This window comes from Lytechinus pictus, chromosome 2 (genome assembly GCF_037042905.1).
Source record: "Lytechinus pictus isolate F3 Inbred chromosome 2, Lp3.0, whole genome shotgun sequence".
Lineage (NCBI taxonomy): Eukaryota > Metazoa > Echinodermata > Echinoidea > Temnopleuroida > Toxopneustidae > Lytechinus > Lytechinus pictus.
In genome coordinates, this window is record NC_087246.1 from 55748235 (window position 1) to 55773987 (window position 25753).

At 34.2% G+C, this 25753-nt stretch overlaps 1 protein-coding gene across 1 annotated transcript in view; it reads right to left on the reverse strand.

Annotated features, from left to right (window-relative positions):
• Positions 1 to 260: 260 nt before the first annotated feature.
• The window catches only part of LOC129277405 (uncharacterized), a 46252-nt gene continuing 20759 nt past the window's right edge, over positions 261 to 25753 (reverse strand). Inside the window, exon 7 of the mRNA XM_064095698.1 lies at positions 261 to 2292. Within this exon, the coding sequence (XP_063951768.1) occupies positions 2155 to 2292 (138 nt within the window). The 3' untranslated portion in view covers positions 261 to 2154. The remainder of the gene's footprint in view (positions 2293 to 25753) is intronic.

Genomic DNA, 25753 nt, shown 5'->3' on the forward strand with positions numbered 1-25753 from the left:
CTAATTTTTAGTAATTATTCATGCAAGGAGATTGCAACTTTGTTGTATCCTAAACAAAGCTGGACCCATTTGTTGTTTGAAAACTTGGTCCTGGAATTGTAATTCTGAATGATTCTTTCTTATCTTTTCATGAACTTCCATATTATTTCAGGTAGATAAAGTTTGAATTGATTTCATGAAGATACATATGAAATATCATAAATTATTTGTCTGTGGTGAAACTAGATGAGAATCCCAGTTTTCTTTTTTTTTCTGAGGCACACTATATTGGAACAATGGTGTCATGTTCTTTTTCCTTTCTAAATATAGACACGCATAGTTGGGCTGTCAGTTTGTGGGGAGAAAAAAAAATAAAAAAAAAAAAACTGTCAAGGGTGCTTAGACAGACATCTAGGATTATAAAATACAATGAGACAATGACACAAAGGGACAAAAGGAAGCAGAGACTGCTACATGACAACCTACTTGACATTCAGTCTAGGCGTTGAGTAGTGTTAATCTACTATGTATAAAGGTGCTTATGGAAGGGGCAGGGTAACTAATCCACAGACACCAAGCTGTCAATATTGTGGAGTAGAATTTATTGATCAAAAGAAGAATAAAGTCTGATCCCCTTACAAGTAATTAGTGAGAGTAATAGTAACGACTTACTTGTAGCTAATACTCACCAAAGTTGTTTGATGCAGGCAAATTAAGATTACTACAGAGATATTTTTGTCATAGTAAAGTTGAACTTATAGATCAAGATTACCTATGATAGAGATAACTGTCTCTCAGTGTCATTTTATGTGACTTTGGATTCAGTCTTAAAATGATTTCCATGCGCAAGGTTGTGTTTCATAAAGCTAAGTTCTGCCCAACTTTCCATGCAATGTAACATGTTCTTGGTTGCTAAATCATATTCTCAATTCTTTTTAATTCCTATTAGCTGCAGCATATGATCTATCAACTTTCAAGGCTAAAGTTTTTCTTTGTTAACACAAATATCTGAATGTTAAGTTTAGTACTTGTTAAAAATTTGATTAGGGTTATCAAAAATCTGCTATCAATCAGCAAAAAACAGAAAAAATTGTGGGTATCTCATTGCACACAACAGGTCACCAGTTGAATGGTGAAACTGAAGTTAGAATCACATGTCTACATCTTAAAACACTTCTGTTTATATGGAAACCCTGACAATTTAAATAGCACTTTCAATACTTCTCTGACTTTTCTTGCAGAATAAGGATAAGATTTGTAGCCAGTAATACAGTTACGGCGCAGTCACACTTCGTCTACGATGATGGCCTTACGAGTACAAAACAGCTAGGTTTTTTTTTTTTTTTTTTACCATCTGTATGTGGTTTGTACAGAAATCCGTTAAAAAGGGCAGTTTTGGACAAGCAGTGTGGATGCTGCAGGGGAAATGTGACTGCAGCATCACCAACACTATCTTTACTAGGAACTTTTCAATAATTCAGCCCAAAAGGGAGAAACAATAATATAAACAGTATCCAATATACAGGTCTATGCCCAAGTCAAATATTTGGGGATCAGAGAAAATATCACTTTCAAAGAGGGATATAACACATATTTAGCATATTCTGGCCTAGATACTGCTTCAACTTTGACAAAAATTTCATTCATGGAATGTAAAATTATGGCAATTTAGCCGTAAAGATTACATCTCCTTTCACTCGAGCAGGAGAGCCAACAATTTGCAACATTTCAGAATTGTAAGCTTTTGTCATCTAGATCTGGATAACTTGCTAAAGCGGTGGACTACTGAAGATTGCAAAAAAATTGAGGATGGAATTTGGTGCTGCTCCTTTCATTCAATCCATGCCTAGTCAATACCTGGTCCACTGCGAGTGGTCATAAAGCAACAAAAATGTAGAAAAGTTCAGAGTTTTCAGTTCAGACATACAGTAAAATTCACAAACATTGACAGGTCCATACCATAACCCATCTACTCCTTAGGATTCACTCACACAACTCATTCTTCTTTCTCTCTGTGTTTGTTGTAGCACTCTATAGAAAAATTCATGAAGCATCTGAATCAGTCTTATTTTTCTAGAATGAACAATTTTTAAAGGTAAATACTTAAATTTTCCTTCACTTTTAGCAACAAATTGTCTTGCTTAGCCACCTCGTTTATATAAAATCAAAGATACATCAGAGGCAGTATGATTTTTTCCGGAATGAACAAACCTTTTTTGTTGCTAGCCCCGGTTCTTGGTCCAGTAGCCCCATGAGAGCGGGAACGTTGCCCTTGGCAGACTCCATCATCCATTGCCTTTCTAGAGGTTCAAGCTGTAAGGAAGAAAGATACTGGGCAGAATAAGTACATATCCGGGGGTTATGAAAATGCAGTACATACTTGCTTTAAAGACATTGGTATATGATATAGAGATTTTGATCTATGATGTGTATTGAATTTAGATTTGTCCATATGGATTTGATAATACCCAGGAAGAGAGGGGGGGGGTCAAATTCATGCATTTTCAAGATATCTGTGACCAGAAAATCAAAATTTTCAGGGCTACATTATTTACACACATATCACATACACAGGAAATATTAGAGATCTTATATACACCTCAGTTCATTTACAGTCAAATAAAAAAATACAATTTTTTTTTATAAATGAGACCAATGGAATGCCTAGTCATCTTGGGTAATATAAATTTATGATTCCACCTAAGAATAGTATAAACTAGAAATAATGAAGAATACAAACTGTTGCCATAATGTTTGTTACCGTGAGGTTAATATTCTATATTTAAAATAGCTTCATTTCTATGAATGATAGAAACACAGACATTCATTCATTCATTCATTCATTTATTTATTCATTTTTCCAACAAATTTTACAATGCAATAATAACAATATATAAAACATAACATCAGACAATATAGATGACATAAATATTCAAATAAACCAAATATATAAAATATACACTTGATACAGAAGATAATATTTCCAATTTGATAATAATATTATGCAAGATACATGAGATATGTTGGAAAAATGGAGTGGCCCACTAAAAAGCAAGCTTGTAGAGGGTGGACCACTCAAAAAGAAAAAAAGTATAACGTATAACACTTAGATCTATATGGACCGAAAAAAGCAGCAATACAAAAAAGATGAAATAAAGATATGAATAAATACTTATAAAGATATGAAAAAAATAATTATAATAAATGAAATAAATATTAAAGTGAGCAGAGACAACAAAAAAAGACACGGAGACACAACAAAGCAAAACAACAACAACAAAAGATAAGACACACAAAACAGAGTAAAAATAAACAAACATTGCTGCACAAACTGCGAAAATCCGAAGAAGGGAGAAATGAAGAGAAAGGCAAAGAGAGAGGAGAGAGGGAGAGAAAGAGAGAAGTGTAGTCAATCTAACACAATCACCGAGGGTAACCTGTAAACAGGTAAACAATAAATAAATAAATAAATTATAGAGGTAAAGGAATCAATGTGGGGTTTTGTAAGACTGCAACAAAATGAATTTTAATTTTCTTTTAAATGAATTAAGAGAAGGGGAAAGCTGGATATCAGGGTGAAGAGAATTCCAAAATTTTGGGCCACTATATATAAATGTATTTTGGGCGAACAGCGTTCTGAGCATAGGCAAATGAAGGTCATTGCGACGTCTTGTAGGGTAATTGTGTGAGGAGCTGTTTTTTAGGAACATGTCATGAAAAATAAAAGGAAGCATATTGTTATTGTATTGGTACATAAATTGGCCAAGCTGGAGTAGGTAAAGATCAGTGATCTTCAAAATTTTGTTTTCGAAAAAAATAGGATCAGTGTGGGAACGTGCGTGAGAAGAAAAAATAATCCGAAGTGCTTTCTTTTGCAGCAATAAAATCCTGTTAAGTAAAGTTTGATGTGTGTTTCCCCATATAAGAAGACCGTAGTGAAGATATGGTAATACTAAAGAAGAGTAGAGTGTGAGTAAGGAAGTCGACGGGAGGAACATTCTTAATTTATTCATGACACCAATATTACGAGAAATTGTTTTGCAAATATTGTCAATATGACACTTCCAAGAAAGTTTATTATCTACAGTGACACCTAAAAATTTAATATTCGATACACATTCCAATTGAAAATTATCAAACTTAATACTGTTGGGTAATGAATTTAAGGTGTTACTGTACAACATGTATTTTGTTTTTTCAATATTAAGAGAAAGTTTGTTACTTCTAATCCATTCGAGTATTTTAGATAGTTCTTGATTGATTGTTTGAACAAGAGTGTGTGGGTCTTTATCAGAAATAAATAAATTGGTGTCATCAGCAAAGATTATGAAAGACAAAATTTCAGATGATCTGCAAAAATCGTTAATATATAATATGAAAAGAAGAGGTCCCAAGAGGCTTCCTTGTGGCACACCGCAAGTAATGTCACATAAGTTGGAAGAATGGTCATTCAACGAAACAAATTGTTTTCGATTGGAAAGGTAATTCCTGAACCACTCCAAGGCCTTGCCACGTATACCATAATGAAAAAGTTTGCTAAGTAATATTTCGTGGTTGATTGTATCAAAGGCCTTGGAGAAGTCCAGGAATATACCAACCATATGAGAAGATTTATCTAAGGCATGAGCTACCTTTTCAATGAATGACAGCAGAGCATGAACGGTACTGTGTTTTTCTCTAAAGCCGAATTGAAAATTTGAGAATATATCATGATCTTTTAAGAAAGTGAAAGTTCGAACATATATGATTTTTTCTAAAATTTTTGAAAAACACGGTAGTAAAGAGATTGGACGATAATTATTAACACTCAGCCTGTCCCCCTTTTTATACAATGGGATAACTTTAGCGATTTTCATAGAATCAGGAACTTGCCCGTTAATTAAAGATAAATTAAAAATATGAACTAGGGGAACAACAATGAATGGAATAATTGATTTTACTATAATATTATTAATATCGTCATATCCAGAGCTTTTCTTGTTGCCTAAGTTAGAAACAATGTCCATGACTTCATGAATATGCGTTGGATTTAAAAAGATCGAGCTTGGGTTGGAGGGACCAAGAAAATCAGAGAAATGCCCGCGAGAGGGCGGTATATTGTTGGCCAAATTTGTACCTATGGAAGAAAAATGAGTATTAAAAGCATTTGCTATATTACCAAAATCTTGAATAACCATATCATTTGATGATATTTTTGTAATGTCAATTTTGTTATCCGCTATGTTCATGGCTTGTTTAAGAATTTTCCAAGTGTTTTGCATATCATGTTTATGTAATTCTAGTTTATTAGTAAAATATGTTTTCTTTTCTAAGCGAATTATTCTCGTCAATGTGTTTTTGTAAGATGTATATTTATCTCTATTTTGTTCATTAGGTTTTGATTTGTATTTATAATATAGGCTATTTTTTCGATTTATTGAACGAAGTAAAGATTTTGATATCCAAGGAAGTCTAGGAGTTTTCTTGTAATCATTGTTGTTGTTCTTACTTTGCTTTGGAAGAAAGGTATCCATGTGCCTATTAAGTAAAGTAATAAAATTATCATATGAAGAGTTAACATCAGTTGAATCAAGAACACAAGACCAGTCCACATTTTCTAAACTATCATTCAATCTGGATAAATTCCGTGCGTTAACTATACGTCGTAGAGGGCGGGGGCCGTGAATATTATTGGGTTGCGATAATTTGTAGGAAGTCATTATCGGGTAATGATCAGTTGTATCTGAAAGAATAATGTATGAATCAGGATGAGGAACAACATTGGAAAAAATATTATCAATTAAAGTACTAGATAAATTTGCAACACGAGTGGGTTTGGTAACGAGTGGCAAGAAAGAGGCAGACAAAAATGTTTCTATAAACTCATGTGCAATATTATTAGAGGCACATTTAAGAATATTTATATTAAAATCTCCCATAATAAAACAATCTTTATTTTTAAACATATTATTCCGAAGTATGTCCGATAAACGAGCAATAAAATCGTTACCATTAGAGCTTGGAGGGCGGTAAACAACACCTACAATAACATTCTTACCGCCTGAAACTTCAATTTCTAGAAAAAGAGATTCCATGATATCATTACTAATTGAAATTGTTTCGTGGACAAAATAACGGAATTTGTGAAGAATATACAACGCGACGCCTCCACCCAATCTCCCCTGTCGGTTTTTAGTAACAAGGTTATAATTATCAATAGAAAATGGAAGGTTGGAGTCCTGTGAAAGCCAAGTCTCTGTTAAACCTATAACAGATAATGGTTTAGGAGAGGGATTATTTAAAAGCAACTGTAGTTCATCAAAGTGTTTATTCAGGCTTCTTATATTAAGATGAAGAAGAGAGAGTGTGTCACAATTAAAGTTCATGGTAATGTTGTCAAATTGAGAAACAGTAATATATTTACTAAAATGGTTATTTGCTGGATCGTGTTGACCAAGATTAAGTAGCAACTCTACGGCCGATGAATTGATTTGATCAGCTATAGAATCATCATAAGTACCTAGAGAATTTGATGGAGTTGTGCTGCTTGGACTAAGAGAGGACCTGAACAAATCAAATAAATCATCGTCTGTTATAGAGTTAAAAGCAATATGATCATTCAGCGTAGCCATGGCAAAACGGTGAATTACTGAAGCCAACGGTGTGGTCAGAAGACTGGTAGAAAGGAAAAGAAATCATATCATTGTCAATATATATATTATATTTGTGTAAGGTTTCATGATAAGTAAACATTCATAGATAAAAGTTGAAATAATGGAAAGGATCCCCTTTTTAGTGTATATATCCCCTCTGGAATTTTCAAAGCATGATTTACAACAGGTGTATATTGATATATCAATTTAAATAATATTCCCATAAATTATATATGTATAAATATGAGTAATTGCATAGATTCAATATAGACAACATCTTTGTCAAGTTGGCATTAAACACGAACTAAATACCACTGCCAAGGTTTGATTAACAGTTTTATTCATATGTGCAATATGTTTCTACATTTTACTTTGAAATTTTCAATTTGGTAATGTGTTTTTTTTTTCTTAATACTTACCTACTGACACAAATCTATAATTCAAACAATTCATCAATATCATAATATATAACACAAAACTAGGAAGAATGATTAAAATTACATCACATTAAACATAGCAGTGGTATTCAGACTGTTTTCCAAGGAGGAAATATTCAAACATGCATTATTGAAGTTTGGTGATAGTGCAGTTGCCATAGCTGCAGTTTGCAAGCGATTGCTTGTGCTAAAGGGATGTGTAACAAGGACAGTAAGACATGGCTGTGACCACTGGCGGATCCGGGGGGGGGGGGGGGGGGGCACAGCCAGCCCGTGCCCCTCCCCCCCCCCCTTTGAGAAGCAAAGTTAAAATTTGTAATTTTAAGATGCCATTACAACAGAAATGTGCTCTCCCCCTTTGAAAGTGAAGACCTTTTTTTTTTGGGGGGGGGGCTTGTCAAATTTTTTTGGGGACGAAATATCATTAATTATTGGTTAAAAACCTTTTCTTTATTTTTTTTCGCGTCAAATTTTTCCTCAGAAAAATGTGCCCCCCCTTTATTCTGGAGGATTCGGGAACATCCGTGGGGGATTCGGCTCGTGCATTTTATAATGTTCAAAACCAGCCGAATACTCCCGAATGTGGCCATGACAAATATCATTCGGGCCACATTCAGGATGTATTCGAATGGAATTCAGTTGGATTCTGGTCAGTTAGTTCTTGGCGATTATGCTCCGATTCAGGACCTATCCCGGACCTATTCGTCTCAGATTCCGGGAGCTCCCCGAAACAGACACGAATAGGTTCGAATTAATCCAAATCAGGCCATATTCAGGCAGAACGGGTCCGAATTTATTCAGGAGAATTAGGTTTTGGTGAAACACTGGCTTAAGAATATTTCACCTCCTATCTGACAGTCATCAAACATAATGTAGATTACTCATTTCAAGTGTAGTTAGGATGGATCCAATTTACTATATCTCTGTAGTCACAGGGTAAAATTTACTTGCAATTGACCATGGATATTTTTTAAGATAAAAAAGTAGCAAACAACACAAGACAATATTTTGAAGGATGATCAGATAGAACACAATTCAGTGTAGGCCTTATAATTTTACAACAATCTCCCCCCCCCCCCTATCTCTATATCCCTCTCTCTTTCTCTGCCCTGTGCAATGACACAAAATGAACATGCAGGACTTTAATGTATTAGTAAAACCACGTTCAGTCATATTCTTCCTGTGCAGTAGAACATGAAATTGATGTGACCCTAATTTACCATCTACCTTAGATAACACACATGTATAGTCTGTATGTGGCCAAAAAAGGCAATTATAGGCACCTTCAAAAAAGTCTGTGGCTTGTATTCTGAACTCGGGTTTAACTTAGGCCATGGTCTAACTCTGTGCTTAAATTATGGGATGCTAAAAATGTCACAATTTTGTTAGCATGGTGTACTTATGTTTACTGTGATCTTTCCTAATCCTGTAGTGGTGAAGACATCTATCTTTAGTTTTCCTTCCTGGTGGGTGTTTCATAAAGCTGTTCGTAAGTTAAGAGCGACTGTAAGAACGACTGGTGATCCTTTCTTGCGGTAAATGGTATTTCATTGGCGATGGTTTAGCGCGTAAGAAAGGTTCACCAGTTCACCTGGCTTTATGAAACGGCCCCCAGGACAGTTAAGAATGACTTGGGAGTTAAATGAGCGGATACATCAAACCTCTGCTGTTAAAAAGAGTTATGTCTCAAATTGGCTCTCCATAGTTATACCACAACTTTAAACCAGAGTTTAAATTAAACCCGAGTTGAGAATACGAGCCTGTGTCTTTCAGCAGAGAATCTGCCTCAGCATCTTTTCAACTCTAATGACCCATGCAGAAATACTGGCGTGAAATTCTGCATTAAAAAATCACTGAAAGATGCAACTTAACTAAACTTGTTAAGGTGCCTGGTGCACAAAGAGTTGATTTTGTAGCTCTTTCAGCAATGGGCCCCTAAGCCCACATGCTTTTACACATAAATTGTGTCCTTCTAGCTCTGAGCTAGGCCATGTTGCATTTAAGTACTATGATGGTGACTTCGGCGGTGACACCACATCTGCTCCTGCAACATTTGTTACGGCCTTAATGTCTCAGAGAGCATAGGGTTAGAGTTAGGATTGTATTAGATTTTTTTCAAAATAATGTATTAAGATAAGGATTAGGGTTTATTTAGTTTTGAAGGTTAGGTCTTAGGTTTGGCTTAACGTGCAAATTTTCAAGTGCAAAAAAAATTGTCGCTGGAGCAAATGGAATGGAACCTGCTTTGCCATCCAAATATACTTACAATGGAATCCTTGGTTTTGATTGGTCATTGAGCATTGTAGCCACAGAATATACCATTGGATGACAAAGTTACTGTAAAAGCAACTTTTATGCAATGGGCCACAAGATCATTTATATTCACCATATATATTTTAAGAGAATAAATTAGTTGCTATATGAATTGGGAAGGTTTTTAAAGGTGATTTTTTTTCACCCAAGAATATATACCTACCAACAAACAATTTCTTCAAATGTCTTTCTTATGATGACATCTTTTTTCGTCAAAAAATTGGTAATTTTAACCAATGTGTTAATAGAAATCATGATCACCCTTCATAAACCCACACCAAGCCTTATTGCCATCTCCATATACGACTCAATAAATAACAGAGTGAGACCATGAATTGAAAAAAGAAAACAAAGAGAAAAGAAAGTATACAAGGAACAATGAACTAGCCTACATTTATATTCAATTTAAACAGGGGTGACTGAACAAGCAATCACAAATACAACATGTTCACAAAGATGAAATGCAAATGGATAAACAATACCTGAAAATGAAAGTTAAACTTTAATAAAGAAGCCTCAAAATATTTATTTGGTATTCCTTGGATATGTTAAGACTTTGTAGTTACCTATTCACATGAAACCAAATGTGTACAATTGTCCAAGAAGATTGGTTACACCCGTGATTATGTAGCCTTCCTTTTTATAACACTTTAATTGGGTTATTGTATGGTGTCCCCTTACTGCGGCAGCCCGAAGACGTATCGAGGTCCCCGGGGCAAGGTGTCCCCCTGAATTAAATGAGGTGCCCCCCCAAAAAAATAAAGATTTTCAAAACTTGTCAAAGGAAAAAGAAGGGCAAAAAATTGCACCATTATTCCAGCCTCTTGAAAGCCTACCCCCCCCCCTGAAAATATATATTTATTAATTTATTTTTGGATAACAGTGAATATACTGACACATATACATGATGAAAATGAAAGGAAAGAGCGATGAAAATTTCACATACAAAATTTTAACCAAAAAAGAGACATTAACTCAAATTAAAAGACAAGTCCACCCCAACAAAAAGTTGATTTGAATAAAAAGAGAAAAATCAAACAAGCATAACACTGAAAATTTCATCAAAATCGGATGTAAAATAAGAAAGTTATGACATTTTAAAGTTTCGCTTAATTTCACGAAACAGTTATTTGCACATCCTGGCTGGTATGCAAATGAGGAGACTGATGACGTCATCCGCTCACTATTTCTTTTGTATTTTATTATATGAAATATGAAATATTCTAATTTTCTCCTCATTGTCATGTGATACAACGATTTATTCCTCCCTGAACATGTATAATTAGCATTGTTTAAGACTATATGGTTCAGTCAAGTTGGTCCTTATTGTCATATAGATAAAAAATGAAATATTGTATAATTCAAACAATAAAAAACAAAAGAAATAGTGAGTGATGGACATCATCAGCTGACTCACCTAGTTGTGCATATCACTGTTTTGTGAAAAATAAGCAAAATTTTAAAATGTCATAACTTTCTTATTTTACATCCGATTTTGATGAAATTTTCAACACTATGTTAGTTTGATTTTTCTCTATTTATTCAAGCCAGCATTTTCCTGGGGTGGACTTGACCTTTAACAACCTTGTACAAAGCAGGTTAAAACAGAAAATAATCCAAATGAAAAAAAAAATCAGGCTTTTCAAAGAGATGATTAAAAAAAGTATTTTCAAAAGTTAAAGACAACAAAAGACAACAGTGAAAGGGAAATTTGAAAATTTGAAAAATTTGTATAACGAAAAAAAAAAAAAACTAAAGCACAGATTTTTTCCAAAGCGATGAATATGAAACTATATTTTCAAAAATGTAAAAAATGAAAAGGAAAAGAAGAACAAATGCAAATGAAATTTTGCATTAAAAATTAATAAATAATCAAAACTAAAATGCATTTCCCTAATTAATATAAGAAACTAATAAACAGAACAATGTAAAGTAATTTAAAAGGGAAAAAATAATTGAAAACAAAACTGAAAATTTGCAAACAGAAATCATACAATGGCAAAAATAATTAAAGCTCAGACTTTATTCTCGAATAGATTAAAAAAATGATTGAGGGAATGTAAAGAATTTTAAAAAAATAGAATATTGCGAACACCAATGCAGTTAGAGAAAATTGAGCTTTGATAAAAAGACTTCAGCACTGCAAAACTGCATTTAAACTTTAAAAAATATGAAAATATATTCACACAATAACTAAGACAAACTTTTTTCATATTCATCAAGAGCAGGATCTTGAAGAATAGAAAATAGATGTGTTTTAATACCCTTTCCCTTTCCAAATTGAAATCTATTAGAATGGATTAATAGCACATAATTTCATAACAAAAAGTATTGAGCTGACATTTGAAATTCATTTTGTTGGGGAAAATGTGTCAAATAGAAACAAGAATTTCAAACACAAATTTGAAAACCAAAGAATTATTTTTCTGTGTGTGAATATGTTTTCTAGCAAGAGATAACAGAGCATCGAACAACAGAACTTAAAAGAAAAAGAGATATCCCAGCTGTCAACATGTTGGGGTTTTCTTCTTTCACCAAAGCACCAAAAAGCAAATACCACAGTCTGCAGCTCAGAGAAAAAGAAAGCAGTGAAAAAAAAAGGAAATTGAAATTGCAGAACACTAAAAAATATCTCAAGCTTTGGGGTTACCTTAGCTGGTGTGTCTGGATACGAGTTTCCACTACTTGTGGACTTTATTGATCGTAATGTGTCCGATGAAACGGATTCGGTTAAATCCTTTGGGTAAGCATGAAAATAATGAGGTAAAAACAAACCATTTCATGAAGAAATTTTTTATAAATCTATTTGATACATTAGCTGATATAATTCAACACATTTTAAACAAACAGTTCAAATTTTGCAATTGTAATTAATAGTAGGCCTATGTGGTGCAAACAAATTTGTTTAAACGTCACTAAATCCTGCTAATTTAATTTCACGAAAATTTTGCAGCAAGATAAATTGGAAGCAGAATTATGATTAAGAGAAGTATGATTTGAACGTAAATCCGTAACTAAAATACATATATATGTACATGTATATAATAAATTTGTATAAAAATCATTTTTACAAATTGAAGACCCACAACATAAAAAGTTAAACATTTTCTAATAGAGAAGTAAAAAATCAAAACAAAATTTCTAAAATCTATGCCAAATAAAAATGTCCAACTAATAAAAATGTGTGAGTTATTCTTCAATACACACCTAACATGAAGACACTACATATCCTATTTCACTTGGTTATTTCAGTTATTTAAATCATTTCACTAACCTTTGCTTCACTGAAAAGCAAAAAAAGCACTTTCTACAATTATCGAGGCAATATTCATTTGAAAGTTGCAATCCTGTAATAACCAAGAGAAAATCCTTAACTTTTATTTCAAGACAAGTAAATGTTAGAGCGCCACCTTTTGAGCCCACTACCTTGCAACCATCAATTCCTTTGAGTGAAAGTTCTGTTAGTTTACAGAAGGAGAAGATGTTATTGGTAATGGATCCAATCAGCTGTATCACTTAAGCCAGTTGGAGGTGGATGGTCCTTATAAAATCTCTGTCAAAGGATTCTTTTTTTCCCCTTTCTTTCCTTTTTATTCCAGAGTACACAAAAGAACCTTTATTTCATAATGTGAACAAAAATAATAACAAACAAAATTCTTTTACATAATCATTTTACATATCTTCTTTTACATACACCAATTTTATATATTTTCTTCAAATTAAAAACATACAATTTAACATCTTTTTATAAATGAAAGAGTACTTGTGCTGCCTACTTTATCAAATAATTCCTAGGCTATACGACCCCCATTTCTTACAGAATTTCTTAAATTAGATTTTTTCACACAAAATGTACCTTTCAAGATCAAAATATCACTCTATTTCCTCTTCAAGGAGAACAAAATTTTGTTGTTTGTTGTCCTTTTTTTTTCATTTTCATCTTTGTCACCTCTCTCTCTCTTTCCTCCTATCACAGTGGAATAATTTTAACACATTTTTTGCCATTAACATTCATTCCATAGCCAATTTTTGTACAAATGTACAAAAATAGCAAAAAGGACCCACTCCCACCATCACCATAAAGCAAAAACTCAAATTAGCCTCTTGATTAATTCTACTCATTGTGTGTGTTTGTCTATTTCTCTTATCTCCCTCACGCTTCAACCAACTCTCTTTCTCTCTATCCCTCACTCACACTGCTTTGATTTAATTTTAAGCATGCTATTGAATGGAGAGAGACACAAAAAAAATACTTTCTTCTACATGTATAAGTATAGTTAGTTACATCACACACAAACAAGCACTCACTCTAAATTCCAAGAATTAAAAATAAATCCAGATCGGCTGTGAATAGAGACCAGCCGAATATTAGATTTAGATTTAAACCTTGTTGATTTAAATATAAATCTGAAAGATTTGAATTTAAATCTTTTGAGATTTAAAAGTTAATCCTTAAGATTTAAAATAAATTCGAAATTCTGCTGGTCACTATTCACAGCCAATCTGGATTTTTTTTATCCTTGGAAGTTTTGGAGTGTATATAGGCCTAAAATCAAACCATTAGTGTTATTCTGCCACCCAACCCTATCGTTCTTCTATCACAAAATTCCAAGTAATCTCATAATGGTGACCTATATAGTGCTGACACAGCAAAGTGAGTTCTAGGAAAATCATATCAATCATTTCTTTTCATAAATACAGAACATGTCACCCACACCAGTAAACACACTCTACGTTATTGAAAACATTAGAAGTAAAAATCGATATGTTTCAGTCATGCTGTATACATTACACAGCACTTGCTTGCATTATTTTATATTATATTATAAGAAATCATTGTGAATCCACACCCTATCACCTGTGAAAACACGATTCTTGAGATATAAATTGAAAATATACCTGGCATTTCATTAACTAAGTTAAAGTCACTGTGGAATACTTTTTAAAGGATTATGAAATATTCAATTGAAATCTGTAAATCAAGGTGCTTTTAGGAAGAATCATAACACATTAGTCTCTAAACAAATCATGTCTCCTGTCAAGAGATGATTTTGCAGTTGATTATAGAGGCAATCTTGGTGAATCATTCCATGGTGCAATAATCGGCAAGCCTTGTGATTGGTGCAAACGTGTCAAGGACCCTGTTTCATAAAACTTATTATTAATTACAAATGCTAGAATCTATGACAAATCTGATGTCAGCCAATCAAATGACAGCACATCAACAACTAACATTGGTAACTAGCGACTTGTCATTGATAATTAGTCTTATGAAACGGAGCCAAGTTTTGTGGAAAAGGGAGACTTGCATTACCTGCTGGACTTCATGGGCTAGGTCTTCATTACTATCACTGATGGACGAATCCTGTTAATTCAAGGGACTTTATCAATTAGAGTCAGGACATTCATACTGATGAAAAAATCATGGGTTTTGTAAACTTTAAACCTTTTCACATCATTATTCATTCATATACCATAAATGTAAACTAGTAATGTGACTGTTTGTTTAGTTATTGTTTGGGTTGCTATGGTGGTTGTCATTGTTGCTACTGATGACATTGTTGTTATTACTTATTATCATATTGCTCAAATTACTGCTGGTGCTTTTGAAAGATTAACGGCAATTGCCAAGTATTGTAGTTGAGTTTTGTAATGTACATGTGTGCTTACAAGAAAACATGAATTCAAGTAACATGCTGGCAGAAAAAACATTAGACATACAATGAGAAAACAGTTATTCTATCAAATATGAATGAAGAATTTGGTAACAATCATTTAATACAATGAGAAGACACTTCATAACTATGAAAGGAATTGGAAAGTGACATTCTTCACCAAAAGCAAAAAAAAAGGTTCATCTTTTCAGGAACACACACTTCAAAGAACTTCTGACCCCTAACAGTCAAAGTCGTTCTGACGTAAAAGGTAAAAATGATAACTCTTTCCTCATTCCACAATCTACCTCTTGATACAATTCACTTGAAAAACAGTTAAAATCAATCATTACACATCAATTCCATCTAAGAGAGACACAACAAGATATTGAATCAGTCTAAAGCTCTTAAACTGGTCTCTAAATCACAATTCTAAGTATTCTGTTTACAGCAAATCAATTCAAGCAAGCATAATTTTAACAAAAGACTCAGCCGTTTCTGAAAGCCAATCTGAATAGTAGAAGTGATTCTTTTTAATCAACAAGAGGCAATGATCTTCCTGGCTCCACATTAAGGCTATTTAAACTGATATGACTGCAGGACCTACATCACAGACTTATATTCTGTAAGACCTTAGTAGACAATCATAATAGAATGGAGTACTTGAGGAAACAGAGAATTAAGCCAGTGAATACCGAGTAATCTTAAAATTTGTCTTAATCTCTCTTAAAATCAATATAAAACACAAACTGAAGTAGTAATTTCTACTCCACAATATATAACCCAAATTTTCCTTGCATTTTCTGGAGATGGGGAATGGTTTGGGGTTGACTGATGTGATATAAGATTCTATAACACTGCTCAATATGAGGTTAATAATTTCTTTTCAACACAGGAGACTATCCAGCAGAGTTTGAAGAACTGAAGTTATCGTTGCATATTAAGTCTCATTTTATCTCACTGTTATATATCAATAACGTAGGCACAGGATCATTTCTATCAAGGTATCAAATTCCATTTGCCCCCCCCCCCCCCATGCATAGATCTGCATTGGCCACTCTTCATCCAGGAACCCATATGCAGATGGGACCCAAAAACAAAACAAGTACATGAAATAATGATAATGGCACCAAAACTGGGAACCAAGTCTTGGCAGCTGAGCCATTATGTAAGGCTCAAGCTAAATGGGGATACACATTAGGTACATAATGTGATTATGGTTTGTTTCTACCCACATGATTTGAGCATGGAGTGGTGGTGTAGTATAATCGAGTTCGTAGTTCTATAAGTTGAGAATTAACTCTCCCTATAACCCCCCCCCACCCCCCCCCCAAAAAAAAAGAATTGATATTTATGATCAGAGTAGAATAAAATTTAAAGTAAGCCCTATGCATTCTTGTGACCCAAATGTAAACAGTCTAAGCAAGGTCAAAGAAACTGATATCATAAACAATCACCCCCTAAAAGTAATAACACATAAATAAATAGACAATGAATAAATCAAATAAGAATGATAGAAGTCTTTACTGGCATTAATAATGATGAAGCCCATAAAAGTATGATCACTGTGTTCAGATCTAAGTAAGATCTGTAGAAGACAATGACTATTCAAAATCACATGCCATACCATTTCACAATTTACACATTTTATCAACTTGAAGTTCACTCAGCGAAATATCTTCTTGATGAAATTATGACCACAACTCACCCATACAAATGATTCATTACATGTACATAACATTATACATATATTTCTGGTTACTAACATCCAACTCATATTGTATTCAATCCAAGAATTAGATGGAACTCGTCTTGGCAAACACAACAAAGGGATTTGAAAAAGAAATATGTATGTTAGATGCAGAAAAAGGAATTGCTAAATAAAAGAATGAAAGAAATTGAACAGAAAATGGGAATTTAAAGCTGTGTAATCACATAAGATTAAAAGCTCAAGCATGTTCATCTTAGTAAGAATAGTGTGTGGGCTCAATAAAAACTATTCATCACTCTCTGAGGGGGGAAGATAAGGACCATTGTAGGGTGCTTTTAACAGGACTGGGGCTATTGTCTGACCGGTCTGAGTGGGGGGTTTAGACTCCCTGCTGACCGATACACCTCTAAAATCTATTCTAAATCAGAAAATAAGAATAATTCTACTAAGGTAAAGAACCTGCTTGAAATAGACCGGATTTCATTCCAAGAGGAAGGGGCGGAAATGCGAAAAACAAGAAATCATTGAAGAGAACAAGTGGGATATGTCTTACTAAGATATCAAAATGTTTCTAAGAAGTTAAACACTTCAATGATTATATACATTTCAATTGAAAAGCAGAATAAATGTGGAATACATTTTAATATCAAAGAGAAAATCTTTGAACATATCCAATCAATAAACTACTGAAAATTTACTTAATATTCAAGTCATTTTTTTTCAATTGAAACAGAAATATTCAAGTCCCAACTGAAAACTTATTTGATCTCCCATTAACAGTTTAATAGTGTGTTTATTCAGGAGAATTAAAAATTCTATTCTTTTCCATTTTCTATTATTGTTTGTGTGTGTGTTTATTTTCTTGAAGCGCCATGAGCACCGAAAGGTGGACCTGTGCGCTATATAAGTAACCACCATTATTAATTGAACACCACTAAATTTACCATTCTGGCCAAATTATGAACAATGATGTGCAATTCTAAATACACTCATGCAAATGTATGCAAAGCTCCAACCCAGAGGGTACAATGTGAAGAATACAAAATATGCATACCCAAAATAGCCAGAAATACATAGGGGAGAAGTAAAAAGTAGTGAAATATAAGAATTTTCCATCTAAATATAGTTGATAATTTAATAATTCTTCACTTTGATATGAACAAGTGGTGAACTTTGACAGGTCATACTACAAGAAATCCTTTAGAAGATGACACTTTGTGTCAAAACACATTATCAATAAGAAGCAGAGATATCCAGAGAGACTTTTGACTAACGGTTACCACACACTGCTTTTTGGATTGGTGATTAGTAGATATAGCCTCTTAACAACCTACAATCTGAGCCAAATACCATTACGCCTTTCACCACAAAGAATTGTTTCCAGTAAACAAGCATTAGAAGAAAACACAAACTCTTTTCTTCTTTTTGATTTACTGGAGAATTCTTTCTCCTCATCCCTCCCCCTGCTAAGTACCCCTCCACCTCCTATCCATTGGGGCACTCCATTAAAAGGATTAATCAATGGTCACCGGGGCACCATGGTCATTGACAAAGTTTCTAATGATGTCCAGGGACACTAATGGTCAGTTTGAAGGGGTCATTCTGAAATAATCACTTGGGATAAATTCACACTGGTCATTTTTTCTCTCTATACTTTAGGTTAAGAATCATAGAAGAGTGTGAGGAGATATTTCATTTGATTCATATACAAAAAAAATTATACAAACAAAATGAGTGTGAATGACTTAGTGCTCTGGATTCTTTTTTCTTTTTTTTTTAATTCTCCAAAGTTTGTCAAGGTCATACAAGAGATTGAGGAGCAACTAACGCTGCCATCTACAAATCCCTGGTGTTTACAAGAGCGCAGTTGCAATGCCATCAACACCTACATGTATTCTGTATCAATAACTTAATGATTCATTGATCTTGTCATGTTATGAAGGCTGAGCAATAAGGATGGCACAAACCTTAAGGGATCTGTACAGAAAGATAAAGCCTTGATTCTGGAAGGATCTTCAAAGTCAAAATCAGTTTTCAAACTAGTCAATGTGAAAGACTCCTTCTCTTCCCCACCTTCTATTGTCTGCCGTAGACCATCCCAAATCACTACCTGTCTTCCAGGTCCAGTGTAATAAATGATCAGCCGATTTACAAGCCCCTTTCCTATTCATCAACATCCATCCATCAAACCAAATACAATCCAATTCCTTATCTGCTCCAGAAGAACTATTGCAAAGATTAATGACCACATTCCCAAATACTGTTTTTTCTGTTAAGATCATAATGACTTCATTGACGACACGAACACTTGAAGAAATGCCTTCCACGACATCTCCCGATTCCTTGTTCCTGTCTTTCCCATTCTTTCTCCGATCTCTTACACCCTTAAAACCCAAACACAACACAAACGAACCTAATGATAATCACTGCAGCCACACTTGAATGCGGGATGGGCACCCATTTTTCTTCTTTTCACCGGTCGTGTAGAGACACTAATGATGATTACAGAATAATTTGGATTAGGTGTAGCTAATACCTTTGGTCTCCGCCAGGGCAAATTATGCAGTTCAACTATAGAGGCAAGCAAGATTTATGATATTGCCTGTCTGATACTTTGGTCATATATTACTTGTTCCAGGACTGAGAGGGGGAGGTAGAAAGGCCGAGATACAAGGCGTGAAAAGCTAAAGCAAAATTTGGTGAAAAACCGCAGAAATGGGAGACAACTCAGTTCAATAAAGCAGAAAATAAGTAAGAATGGAGAAACAAGGCGAGGTTCTAAAAATATTGATACAGACACAACTGCATTTTGATGGAGGAAAAATTGAAAAATGTAAATAAAATTCTAAACCAGAAAAAATGTTAGTGATGATTTGAATGATATATATTACAGTGTTGTCAGTACCATTTTTCTAAAAATCAGTATAAAAAAAAAATTTCTCCCTTGAAAAAGAAAGGTTTCAAAATCTCAAAGAAATTCCTTCCATAATGAGGGCTTTAGTTACAATTTTTATTCCTGATAATGTGCTAAGGAAGCATGGAAAGTGTATATTAGCAGCACAGCATGAACCATGTGAATCAAGTGTGAATCTCTAAGGATGGTAAACAATGTAGATCTCAACCATATATTGTGTTAAAATATTATGATCAATTGAAAAGTTAAATTCTCTTTCTCAACCTGAATCAAACGTTTCCTTCTCCCAACTCTCTAGATTAATTATAAGCTGGGCTAAGCTGGGCAAGGTGGCTCAGTGGTTAGCACACCCATCACATGAACAGGGGGTTGTGGTTTCAATCCCTGGCAGAATCATTCAAAAGACATTTAAAAAGGGTACCTTGCCAGGTGCTTGGTGTATAAGAATAGAAAATGATAATAATATATTATCTTAAGCAGGGCCTGCTGGAAGAACAGCTCACTGCTGAAAGAGACAATCCTAGCCGCCCTTTCACACAATAAAAAATTGTAATTTGACTAATGATTCCAGTGAAAAATAAGGCGAATGACAGATTTTTAGCACATGTGAAACCAAACTAGAATCACGCACGCTAATCACAATAACGAATTCAAATTTTACTCCAGAGGTGAATTCCAGTCAAGTTTCACTCAAATTAAGGGAAGAATTTTCCATGTGAAAGGTCCGGTGATTCTAAAGACGAAATGCAATCATCGTTACAATGATGATTCAAGATTCACGTGTGAAAAGGCCCTAGGTTAATCAGAGTTATATTCATTATTGCTATCATTATCAATTATTGACAGATAAATTAAAAGAAATAATTTCTTATATATTTTGTGTGACACCAAGGAGGCAAGGACTATAATACAATGGCCAATGAAGCACCGCTGGTATCAACGGGTGAAGAAATGTTCACCAACAAAATGTATCATCATGCCACTCTGTCCAACATCACCTTTTCATTTTGAAATACCACCAAAACATTTAGGACCACCATGGTAATTTGGTTCTATAATGTGCTAAATTTCACAAGCCCAGTAAACTTTAGCAAGATTCTTTACAATAAAATAACAAGAGGCATTTTTAGGGTCTTTCTGACTGACAGAGTATGGCCGTGTCTTACACGCAGCTACCCTGAAGAGAGTTTTGAAGTGTTTACAGCATTTCAGAAGCATCAAGCACATCTGGACCACCCCTGCACCACTTGATCATGAAAAGAGAGGTCTGAATGGAAATTGGAAAAACACAAATCTTAAGATTTTGTACATAAAAGGAAGGAATTCAATTGAATTCAATTTCCAGAGCAGGACAAGTTTTATTTGGTACTATTGGTTCTTTGATCACGGGAAAAACACTCCTCAACACGGTCCTGTGAATAGGTTATGGTGCATTATCGGACATCTGCATTTCAATTAAGAATTTTTTATATCTTTTTCTCAGCAAGTAACTGGCAGAGGTTAAACCGGTAGAGTGGGATAAGGAGGTTGTAAATATATTGATATCAAGGGGAAATGAAAGTGACGAACGAGTGAGAACATTTGCAAAAGGGAGGAAATAGTTTCCATCCTTTCCCCATTTAACAAAGAAACGTCACACATCTCGAAGGCCTTCTTATTTGAACCTTCGCTTAACCGTGGGTGACATAATCTTTTCCTTGCCTTGTCACTCATCGACCTGGCCTTCTAAAAGCAACAAAATATTTACATCCCAAGTTGGACTAAAATCCTTTTTCTCTCACTTCTGCCTCACAATGGTAATGAGTATGTGGGCAGGCACCGCGAGGCCGATTAGAGCATGCCGCACAAAGCCCGGCTTTTACCACCATTCACGCTAGGTGCTAACCCAGGCGACAGGCAGAGACAAAGTGGCTGAGAAGGTGTGCGCGGAGCCCTGGCTTTAGAGGAGCCCGGCATGACCGATTCCAATCCACTCTCTTACTCTGAAAACTTTTCAATTTCTCCACTCTTCTGGACTTTTACCCCGCTAAAGAGGAGCTCAGACTGTTGTGACAGATTTAGAAGCTAATCCGCCTACTAATCCGTCTGTGTTGGTACAACTGAAAACAGTTAAATCCCCGCAAGACAATGGATTGAGGAAGAAAGGAGGTATAGTGAAGAAGGGTGCAATGGAGACACCCTTAACAGGATTTAGAAACCAAAGCGGTTTGTTCCTCGTCAATTAATCCATGTTTGTCCCCCTACTCTACTCTAAAATCGTTTCCGGTCACTCGTGTCATAATGCGTCGCTTCCATGAAATGCGTGGCACATTATTATGACAGCTCTGGTTGCACTATTTGGCCCTGTACCATGGATCAAAGGTTGAGTTGAAAACACCAAAACGCTAATCCCAGTGCCTCAACATGAAAAATAACATGCTTTCTAACCCTGGAGAGTCCAAGTAAAGGCCTCCAAGGTACTTAGATAAAATAAAGCGGCATTCAATCTACAGTCAGCATGCATAGATTTATCTTTTTGTAGACCCTCAATAACTTAAGTTTGTTTTCATCTTCAGAAGTAGACATAAAGAAGATGATGCAAAAATACAGTTTCATTTCCATTTCAGTCAAGGAAAAAAAAGAAGACATGAAATAAATTTGTTGTCTCTTGGCCAGGAAACATAAATCCCAAATGTGCTTTCATGAAACTAAAAACAAGTGAGTACCATTTGACGAATGTGTGTGATTGTGAATATGAAGCACTATACGAATAAAGAAAAGGGTCAAAGGCTCTAATGTTGGTAAAAAAAAGCTGTTAAGTAATTATTGCAGAGAGCACAATAAAACAAACCTTCCAATTAATATGCAACTGAATTTTCAACCAATCATGAATGTGCACTTCAGACTTGCAAATTATTTTGTTTACATTGTTTAAATGCACCCCTTTCTTCAATGGTAAAATATGGGACTTGATTCCTACACGTATCTCAATTCATACCGTAGACAGGTGTACTTTTGTAAAATATCAATTCCCTTGGTATTATGGATAATTAAAAACTATTAATAATAAAAATGAAATAACAAAATGATAAAGGGGACAGTCAATCATATCACTGTACAGTCACACGCGTGACTTTTTCAAAGAAATCCATTATGACAGTTTTTCACACTTTCTTTGTATGGTTAAATGATTTGTTTTCTATTTTATTTGACCTCTCAGAGTTATAATCAAAGAACACAATCTTGAAAGTAAAGGTAGTGCACATGTTTTTGATACTGACAGCTGACATCTAAAAAAGAAACGAGGTGATTCCTTCATACACAAATGTAATTACATAACAGAAGAGAATTTCAAAAGGGGCAAAAGTTATGTGGGTGTAAACTGAATCCATTAATGACAATTATGTACAAAACAGCATGGTCATAAGGTATAATTTGTGGGGGAGATTATAGGAATAAATGGGTGGAATATTCATTGTTTGAAACATTGAAATTCAAGGAAAATTGATATAGTATGAGAAGATAGCCAAATAAATATTTGGAGGACGAAGAAATAAAATCTCAAGTAAACTAATTATACAAATAAATGATAATGGTAATCATACATTTTGATCAAATTTTATATACTGGGAGTGGTCCATCTTTTCATGTGAAACAAATGGAATCATGTTAAAAAACAGATGGCACATTGAGGTTTCATATATTATATAAAATAACTTCCATCTATTTTAAGAAAAAATTAAAAATCACTCAATTATGACCAATGAATCGAACTTCTTTCTGGTATCCATAAAAATGCTTGCAACAAACAAAAATCATCAATTATTTGAAATATTGGTTGACTGCCATATCAATTTCCATATCAAATTCAATATTCACACACTATTAATTCCCAAGAAACAAATTTCTTTCAGTGGAGATTGTGTTTACATATTGAATGGGGGTCAAACATATTATTCTGAAAAAGGGACATTTGAGAAAACTGAATGGATTTTGTATTCATAGTATATGGACTTTATCTGCCCCATGGTGACAACTAAATAATTCATGCCTTAATCAAATTATTGATATTAATGGTAGAGGTTTTTTGCATATGTATGTGTTTGCATCAATAGCCCATGCCAAACACCAATTCAGTCAAATAACCAAAATACAACTGGAATTATTGTAAATCATATATTTTTTTACTAATCTACTGTTAAAGGGTACAACCTGAGAGAAAAAAGTAGTTCAATAAAACATTGACATGTTTTTAACACTTTAATATAGATATTAAAAACATACCTCTGTCCATTTGTGGCAAACCACAGTCTATCACTTATATCTATATAATCAAGAAACATCCACGGTGGTCATGAAATCCAAAGAACTCACCCTAAACCCTACCAGAAAGATCTTTAGAAAGAAAAGAAATGAGAAATGAAAAAGAAGAAAGAGCACACGACTGGGAATGCCGTTCACCCATGTACCTCGGAATATGGGCCATTAAAGCTACTGTAATTTATATAAGTAATGAAAGAAGTTAAAACTTTGGGAAAAAAGTATTTAAAAAAAAAGGAATTTCCCGACACAGTGTGGGATAGGTGTATTTGACTACATTGAAGTAAAAATAACATGCATATCACGTGGGTATGAACACATTTGATAAAGGTAAAAACAGTGGAGATGGAATATTCTTGGACCCAGTTTCATATTTGATTTTTGATGATCAGACCTTTATGGTAACTACCAGTGTTATAGCTACAGTGGATGGCAGTGGTCAGGCCCAACTGGCACAGAAGATTTCTAACCACCACTTATCATGAAAAACACTGCTTGTGTTTCAAACACAACTCCTTGCAAAGAGGAGTTGCACTTGTGTTCATTTCCATCTTTAATCTTGTTTTATTTGTTCAATTTACATTAAACATCCTTATATTAGATAAATATTTCTATTTTCAAAGATTTGCTAATGTCAGATTGTTATTACATTGATGTTCCTTCACTTTTGGCTTATGACCTGTAACTGGCCTGAAAAAAAAACACTTTCAATGCCGTGAAGTAGCGACCACCACTAAAATGGGTCGAGCTGGACACTGGTAACTACCATGGAAACCTTGATTTTTATTGACTGCTTAGCCTTTGTTAACATAGAAGTTACCATAAATTTGCATTGTTGTAAGTCTTCATATGCAATGGGCTCCATATAAATACTACTTCACTTTTTTAATTTTATCATATTATAAATTGCATAGCGTTCATATCCTTCTGTATAACAAATTCAGGAGGTTTTTCTTCATAGTTGCACAGGAAAATTACCTCAAGACAGATGTAGACTACCATAGAAATCAATCTCATTCTTTTTTTATACAAAAAATGTTAAGACTGTCTCAAAACTTGTTCAAAAAAAAATTCAAGGAAAAACACATGCATGTAGACAAAAAAGCTGTTCACAAAAATTGAACATTGATCGATCACTAGTTGGAATTTGAGTGGAGGTAACTGACCGACCTATAATGAGGTTAACACACACACACAATCATGACTATAAGACAGACTATCATTAATATGGTAAATGCACATTATGACAAGTAGATAAAAGACTCCTTGTTTGTTTCTTCTTGCACCAATAACTTGATGGCAAATCCCACCAGCACTTTAGCGACCAGACTACTTTTATCTGTTTCCTTCAAGGAAATGTTCTTCACATGTAGAACATCTCGCTTAACATCAGCAGAAAGCTGTCTTCACCTAATTTACACACGCAATCCCCAAAGATGATGAAAATGAATAGAAAAACAAAAACAACAATTGACGAAGGAAAAAATGATGAATGAGGAAGACTCGATGACCTGTCAGCCAGGATCATTTTTCAAACATAGGGTAATCATCGGGGCTTAATCCACAAGTAAGGCACCGGGACTATTCACAATTGATATTACCTATATGGCCTTAGTCCATGAGTTAATGAGAAATCTGTTTCTACATAAATGTTTTTGTTATGGATCCCTCTCTTGTTGAAATTCTATTGAAGGAATGACTGATAGCACAGGAATAAATCATTATCTAATCTCGGGCTGTGGGCTACCACGATACACCCGTCCACCGACGAAGAAAAGGAAGAAAAAGCTCTTACAAACGGAACAAAGGCCGGA